This window comes from Podarcis cretensis, assembly GCF_951804945.1.
Source record: "Podarcis cretensis genome assembly, chromosome: 13".
NCBI lineage: Eukaryota > Metazoa > Chordata > Lepidosauria > Squamata > Lacertidae > Podarcis > Podarcis cretensis.
This window is the reverse complement of record NC_137182.1, coordinates 37,706,028-37,728,758: the sequence shown is the minus strand read 5'-3', so window position 1 is coordinate 37,728,758 and position 22,731 is coordinate 37,706,028. Positions and strand designations below refer to the sequence as shown.

General features: G+C 47.6%; 1 protein-coding gene and 1 long non-coding RNA gene across 3 annotated transcripts in view; one reads left to right on the top strand and one right to left on the bottom strand.

Moving 5' to 3' along the window:
• TTYH1 (tweety family member 1) overlaps positions 1-22,731 on the bottom strand; it is a 65,684-nt gene that overhangs the window by 29,587 nt on the left and 13,366 nt on the right. For both annotated transcript variants that reach the window (XM_079950405.1, XM_079950406.1), the window contains exon 2: positions 10,751-10,923. In XM_079950405.1, the coding sequence (XP_079806531.1) occupies positions 10,751-10,923 (173 nt within the window). The remainder of the gene's footprint in view (positions 1-10,750; positions 10,924-22,731) is intronic.
• On the top strand, positions 5,025-9,555 carry LOC307201337. Its single transcript, XR_013832679.1, has 3 exons — positions 5,025-5,936; positions 7,338-7,448; positions 9,356-9,555. It is a non-coding gene; the product is annotated as an uncharacterized lncRNA (long non-coding RNA).

Below are 22,731 nucleotides of genomic sequence, written 5' to 3'. Positions count from 1 at the left end.
TTCGCCTCAGGGTTGGAACAAGTTCTCTGCAGCTCCATGATTCTTTTTTTGGATGCTTAAAAATCTGTGCTGCAAAGTGAATTGGAAGACCAGCATACAGGGGCAAGAGGAGATGAGTTTCCTAAGACTATCCTACTTACACTGTTCTTTTTAATGCTAGAAACTTCCCTCCCCACAAGTTGCTGCTGCTGTTGTTGTTTGGATGTTGTTGTTGTTTTACCCCTGTATTGAGAAAAGATGCAGGTATCCCAAACTTTTTCTGAGCGGGGTAAAAGTAGCTGGAAAAGGAGAGACTTTTTGTCTTCAGGAATCAGTCTTATGCTTCAAATTGCAGCCTCGGCTGCTTCGTTGTATTTAAAACAAAAACAACAAAAACAAATAGCAGGAAATATAAGATCACAGAAATGTTGTTGTTGTTGTTTGCTGTTGTTCTGCCCATCTGACTGGGTTGCTCCAGCCACTTTGGGTGGCTACCAACAAGATATTAAAAACCATAAGGTAAGGTAAAGGGACCCCTGACCATTAGGTCCAGTTGTGACTGACTCTGGGGTTGCGGCGCTCATCTCGCTTTATTGGCCAAGGGAGCCGGCGTACAGCTTCCGGGTCATGTGGCCAGCATGACTAAGCCGCTTCTGGCGAACCAGAGCAGCGCACGGAAATGCTGTTTACCTTCCCACCAGAGCGGTACCTATTTATCTACTTGCACTTTGACGTGCTTTCGAACTGCTAGGTTGGCAGGAGCAGGGACCGAGCAACAGGAGCTCACCCTGTTACGGGGATTCGAACCGCCAACCTTCTGATCGGCAAGTCCTAGGCTCTGTGGTTTAACCTACAGCGCCACCCGCGTCCCATTAAAACCATAAAATGAAACAATTCACAACAACAACAAGCTGCCTTAAACTGAGTCAGGCCATTGCTCTATCTAGCTCATTATTGCCTATACTGACTGGCAGAAGCTCTCTGGGGTTTCAGTCCAAGGTCTCTCCCAGCCCCATCTGCACGTGCCTGGGATGGAAACCTGGGACATTCAGGACGCAAAGCAGATGTCCTAACACTGAGCTACAGTCCTCCCCCAACATGTCCTAAAGCTACACAGAATGTACAGTTCTGTCTTCAGTGAATTCTCGGAACGATCAGTGTTGGCCCAAGACACTTTTCGGCTTGACGCAGAGCTCAGGTGCTCCCCTACTGCCAAGACTTTTTAAAAGTCTTGCTGCTCCATTCGGAACCAACCTCTGAATTCACCTACAACCCCACACATGGTGTAATGCAGGCATAGGCAACTTCGGCCCTCCAGATGTTTTGGGACTACAACTCCCATCACCCCTGACCACTGGTCCTGTTAGCTAGGGATGATGGGAGTTGTAGTCCCAAAACATCTGGAGGGCCGAGTTTGCCTATGCCTGGTGTAATATGAAGCAGGTCGCTTGCTCTGCTGCACGACAGGGTTGCATCTTGACAATGGAAAGGTCAGGGATAATTATCTGCAGTAAGACAGTCCCTAACACTCTCACCAACCCGCAACTCCTTTCTGGAAGCTGCCATAGTTAAACGGGTATAAAAGAGATGTCTGCAGTGTAAACATGTCCCCAGGACATGCCAAGAAGACTGCTTGAGTGTCCAAGAAAGAGTAAGAAACATTTGGGGTGGGGAGCTAGTAATATTCTAGCAATAGGAAAGTGTAATGTTCTAAACATTGTAGCCTAACATGTGAGATAAGGAACCCAAGGCCATGGCCATATTACCAAATAGGCAGAGCAGGCACCGGCCTATGGGCCCCACAATTTTTAGGGGCCCCCGGACAACGGATCAAAATAATATTGATTTGATCTTGAAATAAAATTACAATCAAGTATTAGGAGATAATTTGCAAGGGCTCCCCTCCACTGAGATTTTGACTGCCTAGGGACCTCCAGAGGGTTTAATCCAGCACAGCCTGAAGCCCACCAGATGATGATGGACTCCCATCAGCCCCAACCAGCGTGGCCAGTGGTCTGGGATGATGGGAGTTGGAGTCTAGCACCATCTAGAAAGCCACCAGTTTGCAAATCCTGTTCTGACAAACACCAAAGTGCTAATTAAAAGCAGGGTACTACAAAAATGTCCTACACAGGGATCTCTAAACATAGGATTAAAATCCTCTCCAGCTTTCTAGAAAGGGGGGGGGAGGGGAGCAAACGGAGCCAGCATGTGTTATTTCTGATTGCAGGCCAATTATAATCCACTAACTAATTGCGCTTTGAATGACAAGAATGAAACAGATACTGCTTCATCAAGAGGGAATTACTAACCAATACTGCTTCATCAAGAGGGAATTACTAACCATGTAGTTATGCTTCTGCACAAGGAACTAGTAATAATCATAGAAACCCCACGATGAGGGGGATGGTAACGGAGGAATAATAAGCGGGTAACAAAGATGTAGTGAAGACCACCAAAAAGGGGAATTAGACAAATTCATGGAGGATAAGGCTATCGATGGCAGCTAGGCATGATGGCTATGCATGGCCTCTAGCATCAGAGGCACTCTGCGCCTGAATACCAGTTTCTGGGGATCACGAATGCGAGAGTGCTATTGCATGTTTCCTGCTTAGAGTCTTTCCCTGGGCATCCCATGGGCCACTGTGAGAATGGAATGCTAGGCTAAATAGGCCTGTTTCGAGTAGCGCCCCTCCTATGTCCTCATCTAGAAAGGGCGTAGTAAGTTCTGGTAAGAACTGCCTACAAACATAGTACCATAATTGCATTCAAGCAAGTTCTAGCAATAACCTAGCAACAAGCAACAAAAAGGTTCTAGTAACAAGAGACGAACAATTTTTTAACAGCAAAGGACTTCGTTCCAGAGAACACTGCAATGTTGGTCTGTTTCTGTTGCTACTTGTACAGGCATCGAGCGCCGATGCTATACAAAGTACTAAGGATCTACTATATAATCTGCCAATGAGAGGGAATCTGTCATGTTTCGGCAACAAATTTGAGCTAGTACAAAGTGCTGCGGCTGGTTTTGACCAGAGCCAGTTATTTGGATGAAGCAGTTCTGGGCTTATGGCAGCTTCGCAGGCTACCAGTCTGTTTCCAAGCACAATTCAAAGTGCAGATTGCAGCCTTTCAAGCTCTAAATCGAGGCATTGGGAACCACAGGCCCTGAGGCCACACTCCTTTCTAGGCTATACATATCACTGGCCCTGCTTTGCACCCTCCTCAGCTTGTTTTTTGCCTGGCTGGACTGTGTCCTTGACCTTTGATAATGCTCTTTTCTTTTTTGGTATGTATGGAGTGTTAATTTTGGGCTGCCTTTTGTTGATTGCTGCGTATTGTCTTGTCTTGTACTGTATTTGTTTTGTTTTGTTTTTAAAACTAATAAAGCATTTTAAAAAAAAGATAATGCCCTTGGTTGCCTGGCTGAAGGATACGGAGCAGGGTGAAACAAACAAAAACCACACACTTTGCTTTCAGCGGTCTTGGGGTGACATTGTGTCTCTTCTACTGAGCCTGGGAGCAAAAAGGAGTGCAAGGCCCATTTAGAAAAGTCATGTGTCCCTATATTACAGACGACAGTCCTCTTTAGACTCTACCATCTATTGGAAAGAGTTCTCCATCTGAAGAGCTGTCTGATCCAAATTCAGCTTAAAAAGCTATAAGAAGAGAGGGAGAGCAGGAGCGGCTTTGAAGTTGTCCATCAGCACTTAGCACAGGGGTCAGCAAACTTTTTCAGCAGGGGGCTGGTCTACTGTCCCTCAGTCCTTTTGGGGGGGCCAGACTACACAGTCATACCTCAGGATAAATATGCTTCAGGTTGAGTGCTTTCGGGTTGCGCTCCGCTGTGACCCGGAAGTAACGGAGTGCGTTACTTCCAGGTTTCGCTGCTCGCGCATGCGCGGTCAAAATGACGTCATGCACATGCACAGAAGCGGCAAAATGCGACACGCGCAAACGCGCTGTCGCGTCTTACATTCTGTTTGGGATGCGAATGGGGCTCCGGAAGGCATCCCGTTCGCATCCCAAGGTATATATATTGGGGAGGGGGGATGAATGAATTCCTATGCCCCACAAATAACCCAGAGATGCATTTTAAATAAAAGGAAACATTCTACTCATGTAAAAACACATTGATTCCCGGACTGTCTGTGGGCCAGATTTAGAAGGCGATTGGGCTGGATCCGGCCCCTGGGCCTTATCTTGCCTACCCAGGACTTAGCACTTGGACAGCAGACTCAACCACCAACACAGGCCACCTCTTCAAGAGTCTTGCCCACTAGGATGAGGTGCATCGTATTTCTGTTGAAATTATAATAACCATGTCTAAATTGGCACAGATACATCTAAATCAGCACATGCAAATCCGATGCAAATCTGAGCCCCCCTTTTCCCCAGTGATGCATTTCTTCCTTTTAGCAGTGAATAAGTGGCCACCTGATCTCTCCTGGTGTGAGAATAGCACTTGTGACACAGGCCAACCACCCCACAGAACAGGACTACAGCCACAAGGGACAAGCTTGGAAGCAGCAAGTTCCATTCCAATAAAAAAAGCAAATGGAAAACATTTCTATGTGAATGTTTTTGAGGTGTGGCATATAGCTCACATATCTTAGTACAGGCTGCTATTCAGATAGCTCCCGCAGCTTGCTTGCACAACTAACTATCCTAAGATAACCTCTGAACTTACACCAACCTCAAGCAGCTTGTTTACATGTCCAAGAGGAGAATCAGATTCTGAAGTGAGTTAGGGGAAAAAGAAGTTAACAACCCCCAGCCAGCATATGGGCGTCTTAATGCCAATATTACACTCTTCCAATTTATTTTTAAATGAAAAGCGGCCATGGGAAGCTGTCAGTTTCAAGTGGAAAAAACGGCAGCCGAGGGAGGAAGGCTGCTTAACTCTTTCCTCACCTCTGCTTTTTCAAATCAAAATTACTTCCCCCAATCTGTTTTTCTACCTTGGGAAAGCTTATATATATTTCCTCTGTGGGCTGCAGGCGAATTTGAGTGCAAAAACAATCAGAGGAGAATTGGTTACTCACAGTTTCTCCCCCACTGTTTGTCTGCTCACAGTTGCGGATTCCCATGGCTTTTCATTTTAAAAATAATAACCAAAAATTGGGAGACTTGTTACGCTCTGCTCCTGTTTAATGTCTAGCTTGGCCTTCCATCACACATCCTTAAGCTAACTGTCCAGGGTCCCTCACACAAGTAACAGAGTTTCTCATCAGCACTGCAAACCCGGCATAGCTGAGAAGACACCCTTGCTGTGACCACACACCACAGCTGAGAGGCTTGCTACCCTGGAGAAAATCATTACCAATGAACCAAGACAGGCGGCACTGTGGTAATTAGTGCTTGTTCTTCACAATAAACACCTGAGGGAAAGGACACCGCCCTCTTAAGAAAACATTCCTTTAATACTTGCATTGGTGGAAGTATTTTGGAAGGAAGAATTTCAGCAAGGGCAGCTTCTTTTTCCTGTCAGGTGAAACAGCAGAAAAAGCTGCCCTTGTTGAAATTCTTCCTTCTGCTACACAACTGTTAAAGGAGCCTTTCCCCTGTATTACACCTGGCAATCTCATAATTAATATCCTCGCCTCGCCCTGTCTTGAACCCATGACCCCAGGCTGTCGCTCATGACGGTTAAGTAACGTCCCTAGCAAGGTGGGGGGGGGGCCACAAAATGCCATTAGCATAAATGGTGCGGCCTGTATGTAAAGCACGGGCCTTTCTTTAAGGCTGAAGCCAGCACTTAGCAACCCCTTAGCAACAGCTTTTGTTCCTCGCGCCATGGGCCGATCCCGAGTCCATTGTTGGGCCTCTGTGCTGTTGGGAGGATTTGGAGCGATTGTGTGGTGGGGCAGGGTCTCTTTAAGCACTCTTCCCCCATGCTCCCCCACCTACCCCAATTGGGGCCAAGGACACAGAGGAGCCATTATTCCCGCCATGAATGGGTACAGTCTTGGCATGAATGGGAGCCTTATTTTTTTGTGGTTGCTGGGCTCGTTCCCAAAGCGGCTGGGAATGAACCCCGATGCGACCCTTGTCAAATCAGGACAGAAGAGAAGGTGTGGGGAGGGGAGGAGAGGAGCTAGTTTTCCCTAATGAGAAAATGGGGAACATGTATTGGCACAGATTTGCTCCAGCGTTTGGGTTCCGGTAGAAAGAGGAGAGCGTGTATAGAGACAGAGGAAGCTGCCTTATGCTGAATCCATCTAGGTCAGGATTCTCTGCACTGACTTTAAGATGCCATCCATGGAGACATCAGGTATCCTGACAGGAGCTGGTCTGGGGACCTGGAGTAGCCAAGCTGCTGAGGAGGGATGGCACAGTGACAAAAGGGCTGTGTGTTTGGTGTTCAGGAGAGAGGCGGCCTGCCTGCCTTCATTGGCTGAAGGTACAGTGGTACCTCGGGTTAAGAACTTAATTCGTTCCTGAGGTCCGTTCTTAACCTGAAACTGTTTTTAACCTGAGGTACCACTTTAGCTAATGGGACCTCCTGCTGCTGCCGCACTGCTGCCACACAATTTTTGTTCTCATCCTGAAGCAAAGTTCTTAACCCAAGGTACTATTTCTGGGTTAGCGGAGTCTGAAGCGTCTGTAACCCGAGGTACCACTGTACTGGAAGCTGCTGCCTTACACTACACATTTCCAACTATTTCTGTTCTGCAGCCTAATTCATGCATAACACTAAGCCAAGCTATAGCTTAGTGAGGATGAGGAAGAGTGCTGGTGCACATTTAGAAAAAAAAAATTTGCTCCTCCTCCAGTACTGCTGCTGTCACACTACTGGGAGCTAATGGTTTGACTTGATGTTTCGTCCAAACCTGGGCTCCTTGTTTGTTTTCCTCCATACAAACCATAAATCGTAACTAACTTTCCTTCTTGGCTTCCTGCTCCCGGTTTGCTTGTGGGAGACAAACCCTGAGCCTAGGTTCAGACTTATCACTAAACCAAACCACAGCTTAGCTCCCAGTAGCTTGGATGGGGCAGCGTGAAGCAGCCACAATTTTCTCTCTATGTTTATTCATTCACACCTAGCCATAGTTTAGCTGCGTATTACAGTGGTACCTCGGGTTACATATGCTTCAGGTTACAGACTCCGCTAACCCAGAAATAGTGCTTCAGGTTAAGAATTTTGCTTCAGGATGAGAACAGAAATCGTGCTCCGGGGGCATGGCAGCAGCAGGAGGCTCCATTAGCTAAAGTGGTGCTTCAGGTTAAGAACAGTTTCAGGTTAAGTACGGACCTCCGGAACGAATTAAGTACTTAACCCGAGGTACCACTGTACATGCAAACCAAGCCAGCGTGTACTACTAATTGTCTTACTATGATCATGCACCAAAATTTTACAGGGGGAGAGAAACAGCTGCATTGTGTGCCGGCCCATCATCCTCTGTAACATCATCATGATGGTTCCATTGTCCTTCGCTTCATCACTGAACTGGCTTTTGATGGCACTAAAGGTAAAAAAAATATTAACTGGGACTCCCACAGATTTGCCATGGGGAATATTCTAAGAGGCAGAAGTAACAGAGCCCTACAATAGGCCTCATTGTCAATGTGAAAGTTCTAATTAGTTTTGGATCTGCAGAGCGGCTCATCTCTCTGTATCTGCCAAGCTCCTTGAAGTTCATTTTTGAGTGAGAAATCTAGGAATCATGGGGCACTTTTGCTGCTCTCACTTGTCTGGGCCAGTCATCCAACAGTCTCTGAACTTAAAAGAACTTGACACTGTCAGTTTAATAAAGGCTTTGTAAATTTTGTGATGTGTGTGCGTGTGTGTGTGTGTAGTCTAAGGGGAAAAGTCATACCCAACATGTTTCTAGGGGGAGGAGAATGAAAAGATCAAGGACATTCGTGTTACTAATATTGTAAAGATTGGTTTGGAGACCATGTAGTGCACACAGACATCTGACTGTCCGCACTGAGTACGTATTAGTCATTGCATATACGAGAGAGACAGAGACAGAGAGAGAGAGACAGAGAGAGGGAGAGACAGAGAGAGGGAGAGAGAGGAGATGCACATCACTGTCAATTTAAAATGAGGAAATGAGGGTGGAGAAAGAATTTTAAGCACAAGGGTACTTTTAGTTTAGACTTTCTAGGTTTGCTGAAGAAGGCTGGGGTCTTGTGGATCAAAAAAGGAGGTTAAAACAGGGGTGGGAAAAGGAAGGAACCATGCTAGAGAAAGGGAACAAGATCTAAAAGGCTGCAGAAATGGAAGGAAGGGAGAACTGGGAGCCAGGATTTCTTAAAGTTGGGGTTTTGTATGTTCTGAGAGCCAAACTGATATGAGGCATCATTGAGCAGCCTCCCAACAGCCCCTACACACACACACACACACACACACAGAGAGAGAGAGAGAGAGAGAGAGAGAGAGAGAGAGAATTCACCTTAGGGTTTTCCACCGCACCTGTAATTTGGTCCAATGTGTCCTGCTATCTGTCCTTGGCAAAGCACCCTATATATCTTGAACCTGTTCCATGTTTTGGGGACATGTCTGCGATGCATATGTACAACGTTGTTGTTGTTGTATGCACATACATATACTCTAGTTATGCAGGTTTCAGGCCTCTGATGGTTAAATATCAGAGTGGGGAACAGATGCCTCCCTACTTTGAGCACCCGTGCCACATGCACGTCAAGGCACAAACTTGGACGAGAAATGGCAACTGCACTACTTTCTGTTCCATCTGCTGGTGCCTAGTTAGTAAATGCTGCTGAACGTGTTTGAGTTGCTACTTTTCTATAATAAGTACAACCAGATCCATTTGGAGCTTAAACATTCTGCTAAGACTTCCTTAAGCTTTCCAAAAAGGAAACTGTCATGATTATTCTACCAGCACACACCCTCCTTCGGAAACCAGTGTAGAACATGCCATTGCATGGTAAATGAATGAATACAGTGTACAGCAGGTGGGGGGGGGGGCGCTTTCTTTAACAGGGTGTGCTAGTGACAAGCACTCAGGTAGTGACATTTGATGTGGGAATAAGCAAGAACAACAGGAGAACTAGCAGATTCTCCCTTCTTTAAAGGAGCCCAAGGGAAAAATGAGATACACCAATGAACAGCTCCATATGCACCATAGGTTTAAAGCATGTTCTTTCCCCCAACCCCCAAGAAACCTGGGAGCTGTAGTTTAAGGCTACTGGGAACTATAGTTCTGTGAAGGGTAAGCTACAGTGCCTAGGATTCTTTGGGTGGGTGGGGGATGTGTTTTAAAAGGTTGGTGTGTACACAGATACTGTCACCACTCTTGCTAGGATTCCGGTAGGTTATTCACTTTGGGATTTATTTATTTTTAAGTGAAGCATGTATGTTTAGTCATCTAAATATTAATTCAGTGCCATTTATTTGCTTGTTTTAAAGCACAGTCAATTTAATCAGTGTGGTGCAGTGGTCAGAGTGCTGGACTAGGACCCATGAAGACCAAGGCTCAGATCACCACTCACCAATGAAGTTCACTGGGTGACTTTGGGCTACGTCCAGCCTCAGCCCTAACCTACTTCACAGGCTTGTTATGAGGATAAAATTGAGAGCAGGGAGAACTATGCATGCCACGTTGAGCTCCTTGGAGATAAGGTAGGATATAAATATGATAATAAATAAATAAAATTAATAAGGTGTTGCAAACCTGCTCTGTGGATGTGGGAGGATGTGTATGAGAAGAGTAGATTTGTGACGTCACAGTACTGGCCAGTAGGTGCTGTTCACAGCCAGCTTTGGCTGCAAATTCACAAAAACGAGAGTGACTCTGTAGAGCTGTTTCATATGGACAGAACACAGCTAGTGTGTTTGTAGAGCTCTTCCACAACTCAAACACTGTTATATCGTATACACCCTAACTGTTATAGGTACACAATCCTCCTAATTCTCATCTGTGAAATGTTGGGAGGGTATGCTTTTCCTGGCCTCTGGCGAAGGGGATTTCTGCCTTTGAGAGAGGGGAACGACAATGGTGTGTTTCAAATCCTGCACGTTACAGCAGAGTCCGGGAGTGTGTGTGTGTGTGTGTACGCTCTAGGGGTAGGGTAATGACGGCAGAGACAACGTTGGCAGGGCTGGGTGGGTGTGGGTGTTGCAAGGAGTTCAGGGCTTGGAATAACAAACAGACAAAGGGGCCTGGCGAGGCTGTGACGGGACAGAGAGAATGGGACACAATTTCCTATTCTCCCCGTGGAACAAGAGACCCATTGTGACTTCAGTTCGGGGGGGGGAAGGGGGTGGAGATGATGAGGGGGCGAATGGGCATCTAGTGTGAGAGACAACAGGAGCGAACCGTCAGAGGCCTGAAAGAAGCAGAGAAAGCAATAATATTCCAGTGTTAAGGTCTGGATGGGAGGGCAGGCTTTTCAGCCTTTCCTTTGTAGGCTCACGGGGGCGGGTGTAGAACGGGACTGGAGCTCTTTCCCTTCTAGAAGACTCCAGCTCAGATCTCAGGTTGTTTACCTCAGGTTAAACACCAAGGGACTGAACAAAGCAGGCCGCAACACACTGAGAGATCATATGTGTAAAGCCAATGACTTTACAAGGAATCCTAGAACTCTGGTTTATGAAGGGTATTGGGAATTGTAGCTCTGTGAGCGATAAACTACCCCAAGGAAGAAGTAAAGCTACTGGGTTTTTCTGCCAGGTGTCTTGTTTAAGGTCCCTGGCGCCTTATGTTTCGCTCTGCCCTTTCCCCCTTCTGTAAGGTGTACCATTTTTAGCCTGGAGGACTGACAAGCTTGCCGGGGGGGGGGGGGGATAGGAGTCTCCCTTTACCAGCAGACGATAACAGCCGCCACGCAGCTCCAGGTGACACAGCAAACCCTTTGCGTCTTGCTTTCCTCGTCATCTTCATTGCTGCAGCAGCAGAAGCGGATCAGGTAGACACAGATGAGAACTAGGCTGATGGCAAAGCACAGGCCTGAGACGCTAGCCAGAAACAGCAATGCCTGGAGCGAGAGCAGAGACGAGAAAAAGAAGTGAAAGGAATGGGGCGGCTGATCTTTGGCCTGTAGTTTATCAGCACGTCTGGGGAAACAGGACAATCCGTGTCGTCGTCATCAAACATGAGCTGTACAACCCTCCTTCCTTTGCCAAGTTTCTAGGCCTCATCAATGAGAAGATGTGTTTAAGAGGCAGTATACATAGGGTGCAGTAGTTATGCCTTCCCGCATAGCCTTCAAATCATGCCATTTGCTTGTAAACACTTTCTATCCTGCTATCGTAATGTTGCTTTTGCTCTCTTCCCATATACTGTATTTTTCGCTCTATAGGACGCACAAAAATGAAGGGGAAATGTGTGTGCATCCTATGCTGCGAATGTAGGCTCCTTGGCTTCAGCGATAGCAACGCGAAGCCTCCAAAGCGCAGAGGGAGAGCTCCCCCCGCGCTCCAGAGGCTTCGCGTTGCTTTCGCCAGTTTCTCCTGCCGCTTCGCTGAAGGGGCCCTGAGCAGAGAGGGGGAGAATTTTTTCCCCCTGTTCTCTCCCTCCTATGGTCCTATAGGTACCTCCTCACTGCAAACAAACAAACCCTGCAAAACATGCTTCTTTCCTTCCATGGAGTTTGTTGGGGTAACTTTCGCCTCTTTCTTTTTGGAAAGGAGAAAAAACAAAATAATAATAATATTTTGAGGCTGTTGAATATCCAACTTTGCAGGAAAATGGGGGGGGGCAATCCTCCCCCTCTGCTCTGCTTCAGTGTGGATTTTACCACTTACGTATGAAGCTGGCTGTATTTTATGCTTGCCAGTTGTTAGCTGCCTTGGGGTTTTCTTTCAGAAATGAAAGGTGAGCCATGAATATCAAAAATGCATTAAAAGGCCCACCACAGCCAGAGCCTCAAATATTTCAGGAAACATGAAAGGACTTCCACTCCAGGAAAACATTCAGTGAATTTTTATGAGCTGCAGCCTTCTGGAGGTCTACATATCTGTGTGTGATCTTTTGGAGTTTGGCGAAGTGCTTTTGAACTCTAGTTTTGTGTTTGTTGTGGGTTTTTTATGCTTAATAGTGTTGTTGATTCTTCTTTTTTAAAAAAAAGAAGATTGAAAGACACTTGGAGCTATTTGGTAAAGTAGGATATAAATTAAATACTGCATCTATTGCAATCTCAATTCTGCAGGAACAGGGTCTAGAATCCCTCCTTCAAAACCTGATTTCCCTGGGTAGGCTTTCATACCACACCATCCTTCAGTCTCATAGCCCACTTTCTGTAAGCTAAATTACATATAAGTATCTGTTGTATACAAATCATTGAGGGACAGTATATACAGCTGAAATAATTGCATATTGTCTCCTTGCTTACGATTTTGTCTATCCCCCTCCGTCCTCCACTGTCTCCCTTAGCTCAATGTTGCTGAACCACAATTCCCACCATCCCTGCCTACTGACCATGCTTGCAGGAGCTGATGATGGGGAGTGATAGTTCAGCTACATATTGAGGTTTCCCCCACCTGTTTGAGATCATAAGCTCCTTAAAGCTCTTGTGCATTGCAAAACACTATGCACACTGAAGATAAAATGAGAAGAAACATGAAAACTACTACAATCCTATGTGCACATGTACCTGGCATTAAGCCCAATTAAACACACTTGCGCTTCTTTCAGAGCAGACATGCACAAAATCAAGCTTTCTGTGCAAACCTGCATGCCGTGCAGTTTCATCAGCACTCAGGATTTGAGAATTTGGAAGCACAAAGGCTGGCACGTGTTATTTTTTTACTGACACAGAAAATGAAGAGTTGGGCACTGGGCCTAGCTGCAGAATCCCATCACACAAATACCGAAGAATGAAATTTGCACACATCTTTAAGAAGAGTTCTTTGGATGCTTTGACTTTTTTGAATATCTCCCAACCTTCAGGTGCTAAAAGAGGGGCATCGGGACTCCAGTGGACACTGGCAGTGTTAATTCTGTCTCTTCTACTCCTCTACCACCCCTGACGCATGCACGCATGTGCACACTTACGCAGAAACACACACACTGCAGCTGCTCCACAGCTTTTCTGCATGACACCAAAGCTCTGAGTAACAGCAGGGCACACCCTATCCTGCTTGCTGGTGCCGCCCGAGGCATCACAACAAGAGATGTGGATGGAGGGAAGTGTTTATCTGCCTCGCTGGGCCCTCCCTTCCCATTCCGCAAACATACAAACAAACAGATTACAGGCAATCTGACAATTTGCCTCAGGCTTAGACACCACAATCTGTGCCCACGGCAGCTGGCAGGGCCAGAGGGAGCGGCTGGAGGGGTCAAGGGGGGTCAGTTGGTTACACTTGCTGGCCTTTCAAGGACTGAAAGCATCACCAGCCCCAGGAATGAGGATGCATCTGAGACTCTACGGTGGTACCTCAGGTTAAGAACTTAATTCGTTCTGGAGGTCCGTTCTTAACCTGAAACTGTTCTTAACCTGAAGCACCACTTTAGCTAATGGGGCCTCCTGCTGCCGCTGTGCCGCCGCTGCACGATTTCTGTTCTCATCCTGAAGCAAAGTTCTTAACCCGAGGTACTATTTCTGGGTTAGCGGAGTATGTAACCTGAAGCGTATGTAACCCGAGGTACCACTGTATTTCACACACACACACACACACACACACACACACACACACAGAGCTATCCATTCCCTTCCCTCAGAAAACGTACAGCTGTACATGCAGACATAGCTCTGCATACACCACTTTTAACTGTGGGTGGCCTCTATAATAAAATTGCAAAGATGTCGTCACACTCCTGTTTGTGTGGCCACCAATCGGTGGCTTTGTAAACTGCAGTGTGGTGACAGAACTGCAAGCGGTCAGCCCAGGTATGTTGGCTGGCTGGCTGGCAAGCAAGCGAGCAGGTGGCCCCAGCGAGCGACAGAAGAACAGCCGGAACAGGGCAGGGCAACTAACCAGCAACCATTGTGCACTGCTGTGCACCTCACATCAATACCATCTTTTCAGCCTCAGCAGCACAAGACATCTGAGGATGAAGAAAAAGCATCAGAGCAGGACATACACTGGAGGGCTGCAGCAGCCTGCCCTGGCTGTTCCTCTGTAGCTCATCTACACTGTACTACAAGTCAAACAGCAGGGAAATGAGTTACTTGAGAGTGAGAATGAGGAGGAAGCAAGTAAGCAGGCAGTTCCCGCTGGTAGGGAGGAGGGGAAGAAAGGTGATCTCCCCTTCACACACACCCCTCCTCACTCCTTGGTGCTACCACTGGCTGCTCCTGTCAGAAGAAGGCAGAAAAGGCTGCATTTTAAAATGCAGGGTTCTTTCTCTATCTTTGTGTGGCGACAGCAGGGGTAAATGTGGTGGTGGGGAAAGCTTTTTTCTCTCTTTCACCCCACCCGGCCCCAATGCTCCCACCACTGCTACCTGCTGTCTTTGCTACATGAATGCTGGCTTCTCCATCTCTTTGAGAGGCAACCAAGGCTTGGAGGATGAATGAAGCAGCTTTCTCCCTTTCATTCCACCCCACCACCAACAATGGTGGGGAGATGTAAATGGGGGGGGGGGAGTTTGGCAACGTGTGAAAAGGGGGTTGGGGAGCTGTGAGGAGAAGGGATTTTGTTTTTGGGAGGGGGTGAGGTGTAAAGGGGGAGGGACAAAGTCCTGAGCAAGCTGTAAAGGGGATAACTGGTCAGGTGGAAAGGGAGAGGAAGTATGGCCAATTGTAAAGGGAGGGTGATTTTGTTAAGGGGGTGAGGTTGAATATTTGTTTAATGCTGCTGTTTTTTAAACCATAATCTATATTGTATTTTAATCTGCTTTTATTCTTAGTTATGGATTTTTTTTATTTAAAAAAATCAAGCCGCCTGATGCTTCTATTTTCAGGAAAGCCAAGATGAAGAAAACCTTTAAATATTTCCCCATTGCCCTCTTTTTATCAATCCAGTGTGGGGTGTAGTGGTTAAAGCAGGCAGAACCAGATTCAAATCCTACATGCGGCCTCTAGAGCTCAGTAGGCAAATCTTATCCTACCTCACAGGGCTGTAGTGACAATGATCCCAGCACACCATGCATTAACACACATTTAATGCACATGGAATGAGGGACGCGGATGGTGCTGTGGGTTAAACCACAGAGCCTAGGGCTTGCCGATCAGAAGGTTGGCGGTTCAAATCCCCGCGACGGGATGAGCTCCCATTGCTCTGTCCCAGCTCCTGCCAACCTAGCAGTTTGAAAGCATGTCAGTGTGCAAGTAAATAAATAGGTACCATTCCGGCGGGAAGGTAAATGGTGTTTCCATGCGCTGCTCTGGTTCTCCAGAAGCGGCTTAGTCATGCTGGCCACATGACCCGGAAGTTGTACGCCGGCTCCCTTGGCCAATAAAGCGAGATGAGCGCTGCAACCCCAGAGTCGGTCATGACTGGACCTAATGGTCAGGGGTCCCTAATGCACATGGAATACCGGGAACTGCAGTTTTTACCCCTCACAGTGTGACAATTCACAGCCCTGTGAAGAAGATACCATTCCCAGAATTCTTTGGGGGAAGCCACATGCGTTAAATGTGCAGCATGGATGTGACTGATCACATGGGCTGAGGGAGAATTTTGTACACCCCTGTAAATGCCTTGGAGGAAGATCAGAATGAAAAAGGATGAACAATGTAGCTAACGCAGGGGTGCCAACTTGAATAAATATATTGTGGGGGTCCTGGTAAGCCCTGCCCCACATAACCGATCACATGATGCAGTGCACCCACACTATTTGAATGGGAGTACCCATTAACTTTGTGGGGGCCCTGCTCCCTCAAATATTTTATTGTGGCGGCTGAAGCCCCCACAGCCACTAGGAATGGGCTCCTATGAATGTAGGGATGGACTGAACAGGAAGAAATTGTGCTTTCAAGGGAGGGATAGGTACATGGGATTTATGGAAGGGAGGGCAGGCTTCATGTTGGGGGAGCAGAACTTCAGTTAAGTATTTTTATTGATTTACTTGATTGGGGGGGCAGCTGCCCATGGATAGCTAAATCAAATGAGTTGATGGGCTCTGTGTGGGGATTAAGAAAGGTGTTTTGAGTCAGGGCTCCAGGACTTGTTTTCGGTGTCACTGGAAACCAGGCAGAGGGCCTTCTCGGTGGTGGCACCTGCCCTGTGGATCGCCCTCCCATCAGATGTCAAGGAAATAAACAACTGTCCGACTTTTAGAAGACACCTGAAGGCAGACCTATTTAGGAAAGTTTTTTAAATGTTTGATGTTTTATCGTGTTTTCAGTATTTAATATTTAATATTCTATTGGAAACCCAGCCAGATGGGCAGGGTATAACGAACATATTATTATTATTATTATTATTATTATTACCAGTAAGAGAGAGAAAGAGAGAAACAAGAGTGTCTCTGAGAAGATGACCCCTCCACACACGATTTCCTCCCATCTGGAGAAAGATGGAGCAGCAGTCAGATAGAAGTAGGGAGGGCAGAAACAAGAGAGATGGAGAGATAAACGCGATTCTCTCTCTCTCTCTCTCTCTCTCTCTCTCTCTCACACACACACACACACACACACACACACACCCCAAAGTGGATCAGCTGCTGCTGTGAGGCTCAGCCTGACCTACATATCAGCAGTCAGAGCGCTCGCCTCCTCGCTGGCGCTGGGAGGGAATCTGCTGCTGCTGCCGCCGCCGCCGCCACAAACCCCCGCCCCCTCACCCGCAGGCCGGGACTGCGCTCCTCGCTCCCGGAGCTGCCCACGGCAGGGGCGGCGGCGGCTTCCCACGGGCAGCTGCACGCGAGCGGGTGCAGACCCAGGCTGCGGCAGGTCGTTGCCACCGCGCGGGCTGCTTGCTTCGGCTCCCGCGCCTTCGCCACACCCGCGATCGGAGCCGGGTCACCGGAGACCCCCGGGGCCGCCTTTGCGCAGCCGGGCCAGGCGCACCATTAACAGTCTTGCGCTCTCCCGCCACCTCCGCTGCTTCATGCTTCGCAGCCGCTCCCACGTTGCTGATGTAGCTTGCAATAAGAGAGCAAATAAGCAACTCTCGGTTTTGTTTTTTTAATAAAAAATAAAGACTCTGAGCATGTGCAGTTTTTGCATTTAGCACCATTCCGGCTGCTTCCTGGGTGGTCGCCTGGGGCCTCTCTGGCCCCGCACTCCAGCCCTAGCTCAGCTCCGCAGTTGCCTCCCTGAATGTGTTTGTTTTCCCTCTGGCACTAGAGACATCTGTTATAGACATAATTATTTTAACGTAATGGGCCTCTAAACGGTTTTTGAAGGACTGAGCACTACTAGGAAAGCAAAGAGGAGAGAGGCCTCGGATCAGATCTCCCAGTGCTTACCTGGGTGCTGCCTCCATTCATTTCCCCTCACACTCATAGCTCACTTAAGGAGCTCAAGGCTTTCTATGCTGATGCTATTAGCCCCATTTGCCCTCACAAGCATAGGTGCCAATTCCTTGGGGGGCAGAGGTCCCTTTGGCTCCCCCATATAATATTTTAGGGGGCCAGGCCTCCCCAGAATTCATGGGCAATGCCATTCAAATAGTGTGTATTGTGATCAATTATGCAGGGTATTGTCTTGTGACCAATTATGCCCCCCCCCCGCATATTTTATTCAAGTTGGCGCACCCTTGCTCACAACAATCTTGTGAGGTAAATTGATCAGAGAGGGAGCAATTGAGCTTCATAGACCAAGCAGGGATTCACACCTAACCCAGCTCCCCTCCCCCTCTGTCCAAAGCCACAACACCACACTGGCTCCATAAAGCCAGGACCCACATTTTCATCCCCAAATGCACAAATAAGAAATTCCTGGGGGCATTTCTCTCCCTCCCCAATGTCTGGATAGAAAGGTGTGGATAGGCGAAACGTGTACCTATGGTGGCTGGTGAACCATCGGTAGAGCAGATGGCAAGGAGGCCAACAGTAGGTGGCGCCAGAGCCAACGAGGGGAACAGAGCAAGCTAACTCTAGGTTTGCCCCCATCTTCCTCCTCCCTGCTGCGTTTGACAAGGGCAGTACAGTGGTACCTCAGGTTACATACGCTTCAGGTTACAGGCTCCGCTAACCCAGAAATATTACCTCAGGTTAAGAACTTTGCTTCAGGATGAGAACAGAAATTGTGCTCCGGCGGAGCGGCAGCAGCAAGAGGCCCCATTAGCTAAAGTGGTGCTTCAGGTTAAGAACAGACCTCCAGAACGAATTAAGTACTTAACCTGAGGTACCACTGTACTGAGACTGAGGAGAGGGGGAAACTGACAGGCAACACCACCCGCTGAACATGTCGTAAAAAGAAGGCAGGCAGGTATGGGCTGGCTGGGGGCAAACTGAAGTTGGCAGCACAACACCCCATTCATGATTCATCGGATCATGCCCACTGCCGCCACCCTCACCTTTGGGTGTTCAGTTGAGGCTCTACAGGTTTGGTTGGCGACCCCGTTTTTCGTAGGGTTCCCGCCAGAACAGCGAAAGTCTATGCAGGTGCAACTTGTCCCCACAGGTTCTGTTCAGATATTTTGGTGAATGGGTGGGCAGGGGGTTGGTTCTGCAGGTAAAACCCTTACCCCCCCCCCCCATCCACAGTCCACATGTTCATGGTTATAGAGCATGAACAGAGCTATATCCTTGAGGACCCAGTTGCATCCGCCCACCCACAAATGTAGTCACCTTAATTTCTAAGCCTTCGGTTGTAATGACCCAAGCAGGGTTTGTCTCCACAACTATGAGGACTTGGAAACACAAAACTGCAACAACCAAAGGCTAAGTCTCAGCTGGTGCACGCATGTATCCCTTCTTCACACAAGCCTGTAGCTGCCAGATCAGAACCCAGATATCTTGCCCCTACCCCACCCTTAACCATACTGAGGCAAAGGAAATGATCCATTAGTTCCCCATGATCTATAGGAAAGTTTCCTTCTCAAATTCCACATACAGTGGAACATTGGTTCTCAAACGCCTTGGTACTCATAACAACTTGGAACCCAAACACAGCAAACCCGGAAATAAGTGTTCTGGTTTGTGAACTTTTTCAGAAGCCAAATGTGCTCCGTTTTGACTGTTATGCTTCTGTTTTGAGTGCCACACTTCCATTTTGAGTGTTATGCTGAGCTCTGCCTGTTTTTGCTATTTATTTTGCGTTTTTGTTTTTGCGGCTCTTTTTGTTTTGTTTTTGAGACTGTGTAAAACCCAGCTCAGCTACTGATTGTTTGATTGTGTGACTGTAGTATATTGTTCATTGATCCATAAAATGAAAGCAATAAACAATATACTAAAGTCACACAATTAGACAGTAAAATTCATGTTAAATTGTGTGTTAGGGGTTGTATTTAAAACCCTGGAACAGATTAATCCATTTTGCATTACTTTCTATGGGAAAGTGTGCCTTGGTTTTGGAACGCTTTACTTTTGGAACGGACTTCCATAACGGATTATGTTTGAGAACCAAGGTACCACTATCTCTCAGAAGCCTACTCTGCAGTAACTCAGAACAAGACTTTTAGTGTGGCTACCCATGTACTCTGGAATAGCACCCCTGTCCCAATAAGAAAGGTAAAGGTAAAGGTACCCCTGCCCGTACGGGCCAGTCTTGACAGACTCTGGGGTTGTGCGCCCATCTCACTCAAGAGGCCAGGGGCCAGCGCTGTCTGGAGACACTTCCGGGTCACGTGGCCAGCATGACATCGCTGCTCTGGCGAGCCAGAGCCGCACACGGAAACGCCGTTTACCTTCCCGCTGGTAAGCGGTCCCTATTTATCTACTTGCACCCGGAGGTGCTTTCGAACTGCTAGGTTGGCAGGCGCTGGGACCGAGCAGCGGGAGCGCACCCCGCCGCAGGGATTCGAACCGCCGACCTAACGATCGGCAAGTCCTAGGCGCTGAGGCTTTAACCCACAGCACCACCTGCGTCCCTTCCCAATAAGAAAGGAACTTACTATTTGCACTTTTCAGAAACATTTGGATACATGTTTGTTCCAACACACTTTCACAGTGTTTTGCTACAAGTGTCTAATTTAAATTGTTTAAGTTTGGTTTTAAAGGCACTGGCTGGTTTTATTTTATTTAAAAAAAACCCCAAAACCTCATTTTGAATTAATTAATTTTATAATGAAATGATTTTAGAATGTTGTATTATTTTATTGTTGTTAGCTGCCCTGAGCCTGGCTTCGGCTGGGGAGGGCGGGATATAAATAAAAAAAATTATTATTAATTATTATTTTGGCTGTTTCTGTTGTAGGCGACGGCCTTGAGATGATTGTGTAGAAGGCAATTAATAAATGGAGATACTGTAATAATAAATGAATGGTAATAAGTTAATAATAATAATAATAATAATAATAATAATAATCCATTTGTTGAAACTCCTCCCCACTCAATCTCTCTCCTAGTCCGCCTGCCCATCCTCTTCCCCTCCCTGCCACAGAGAGTATGAAGCTGCCCTCTACCAAGTCACATCACTGGTCCAAAGCTCAGTAAGTGTCTACTCTAGGGATGGGAGAGGCTGTGGACGTCCAGATGTGGTGAGACTCCAACTCCCATCAACTTCAGCCAGCATGGCCATGGCTCAGGATGATGGGAGCTGCACCGTAGGTCTCTAGAGCTGCTTTCCTTCATCTGGTGCCTTCCAGGTGTGTTAGACTCCTAACTCCCTTCAGCCCCAGCCAGAGCTGTAACCTGGAAAGGCCAGAGATTGAAGCTGGGAGGTTTTGCATGCAAAGCCTGTTCTCTACGGCTGGGTTATCTTTACTGCATAAATCCACCTGCCTGTTTCAGTCTGTTGCAGAGACAGAAAGATAACCTGATGGCGATACTTGTGAATGGAGAAAGGGGAAATGCAGAAGACAAAAGGGATCAGGGGAGAGATATGGATGGATAGATCCATCAATCAATGGAGGGCAAATAAAAGAATTAGCTGATTTATTGAATATATTAATGAATAAGACTGTTAGTGAAGGGGGGAGGAAGCAAGAGGAAAGCCTTTAGCTTATTAGAACATAAGAAGGATGCAGAAAACCGTTCTCCCCCCTCCCCATCCAGAATGAATTCACAGATCCCCTGACACTCATTAATCCAGCTAATTTGATCTGATTGTTTTAAAAAGCACTTTCAAATATTTGAGTCTCCTAATCCCAAAGCTAAGGGACGCAGGTGGCGCTGTGGGTTAAAGCCTCAGCGCCTAGGGCTTGCCGATCGAAAGGTCGGCGGTTCGAATCCCTGCGGCGGGGTGCGCTCCCGCTGCTCGGTCCCAGCGCCTGCCAACCTAGCAGTTCGAAAGCACCTCCGGGTGCAAGTAGATAAATAGGGACCGCTTACCAGCGGGAAGGTAAACGGCGTTTCCGTGTGCGGCTCTGGCTCTGGCTCTGGCTCTGGCTCTGGCCAGAGCAGCGATGTCACGCTGGCCACGTGACCCGGAAGTGTCTCCGGACAGCGCTGGCCCCTGGCCTCTTAAGTGAGATGGGCGCACAACCCCAGAGTCTGTCAAGACTGGCCCGTACGGGCAGGGGTACCTTTACCTTTACCTTTAATCCCAAAGCCAAAGCTCTCAGCTGGTGTGAACCAGCCTGTTGTTTTGTTGTTGTTGTCTTTTTGTTGTTGTCGTCATCAATGGGACACGATCCCCACGTGATGACCCCCACTTTTGTTACAAAGTAGCTTTGCATGTGAGTTCATAAAAGACTGGATGGAGGAACGTGCTCTGTGTGTCTTGTATATGGCTACTGGTGATTGAGAGAAGCAGCTTCCCCAGGGGAACATTTTCATCACTGTTTATTTAATAATAATAATAATAATAATTTATTATTTGTACCCCGCCCATCTGGCTGGGTCTCCCCAGCCACTCTGGGCGGCTTCCATAAAAACCAAAAATACACTAAAATATCACAGATTAAAAACTTCCCTGAACAGGGCTGCCTTAAGATGTCTTCTGAATGTCAGGTAGTTATTTACTGCTCATTTACTGCTCATTAATGTAATGGTGTGTATGGGGTGTTAAGGGAAGGCCGCTTCACACTCCTTCTGGGGCAGATTGTCTACCTTTGGTCTCCATCCTGCATTCAGCTCTCACCTGTAGCTCCTAGGAGCTGTCAGCATGCGACAGCGGCTGCACCCGGGAATGGCTTCGACTGGCCATCCACACCAAGTAAGGGAAAAGTAAAGGTAAAGGGACCCCTGACCATTAGGTCCAGTCGTGACTGACTCTGGGGTTGCGGTGCTCATCTCGCTTTATTGGCCGAGGGAGCCGGCATACAGCTTCCGGGTCATGTGGCCAGCATGACTAAGCCACTTCTGGTGAACCAGAGCAGTGCACGGAAACGCCGTTTACCTTCCCGCCAGAGCGGTACCTATTTATCTACTTGCACTTTGACATGCTTTTGAGCTGGGAGCAGGAGCAGGGACTGAGCAATGGGAGCTCACCCTGTCGTGGGGATTCGAACCACTGACCTTCTGATCGGCAAGTCCTAGGCTCTGTGGTTTAACCCACAGCGCCACCCACATCCCTAAGTAAGGGTAGCCTTGAAAAATTATGGACTTCTGCATGCAAGCAAAGACAGGCCGCAGCGGATTAAGCAGATGAGACCAATAGTGGGTCCAACAGTCAAGAAGGCAGTTCCTGCACATGGTGAAGTGAGGGGCAGGTGGGGCTCATCAGCCCTGGGAAGGAAGCCCATCTAGGAGAGGGAGAACTCTGATCCTAAACCTCTACTGTCTTGTGGGATCTTCAGAAGAAGAAGAAACTAAGAAGTAAACCAGGCTTCCTCAACCTCGGTCCTCCAGATGTTTTTGGCCTACAACTCCCATGATCCCTAGCTAGCAGGACCAGTGGTCAGGGATG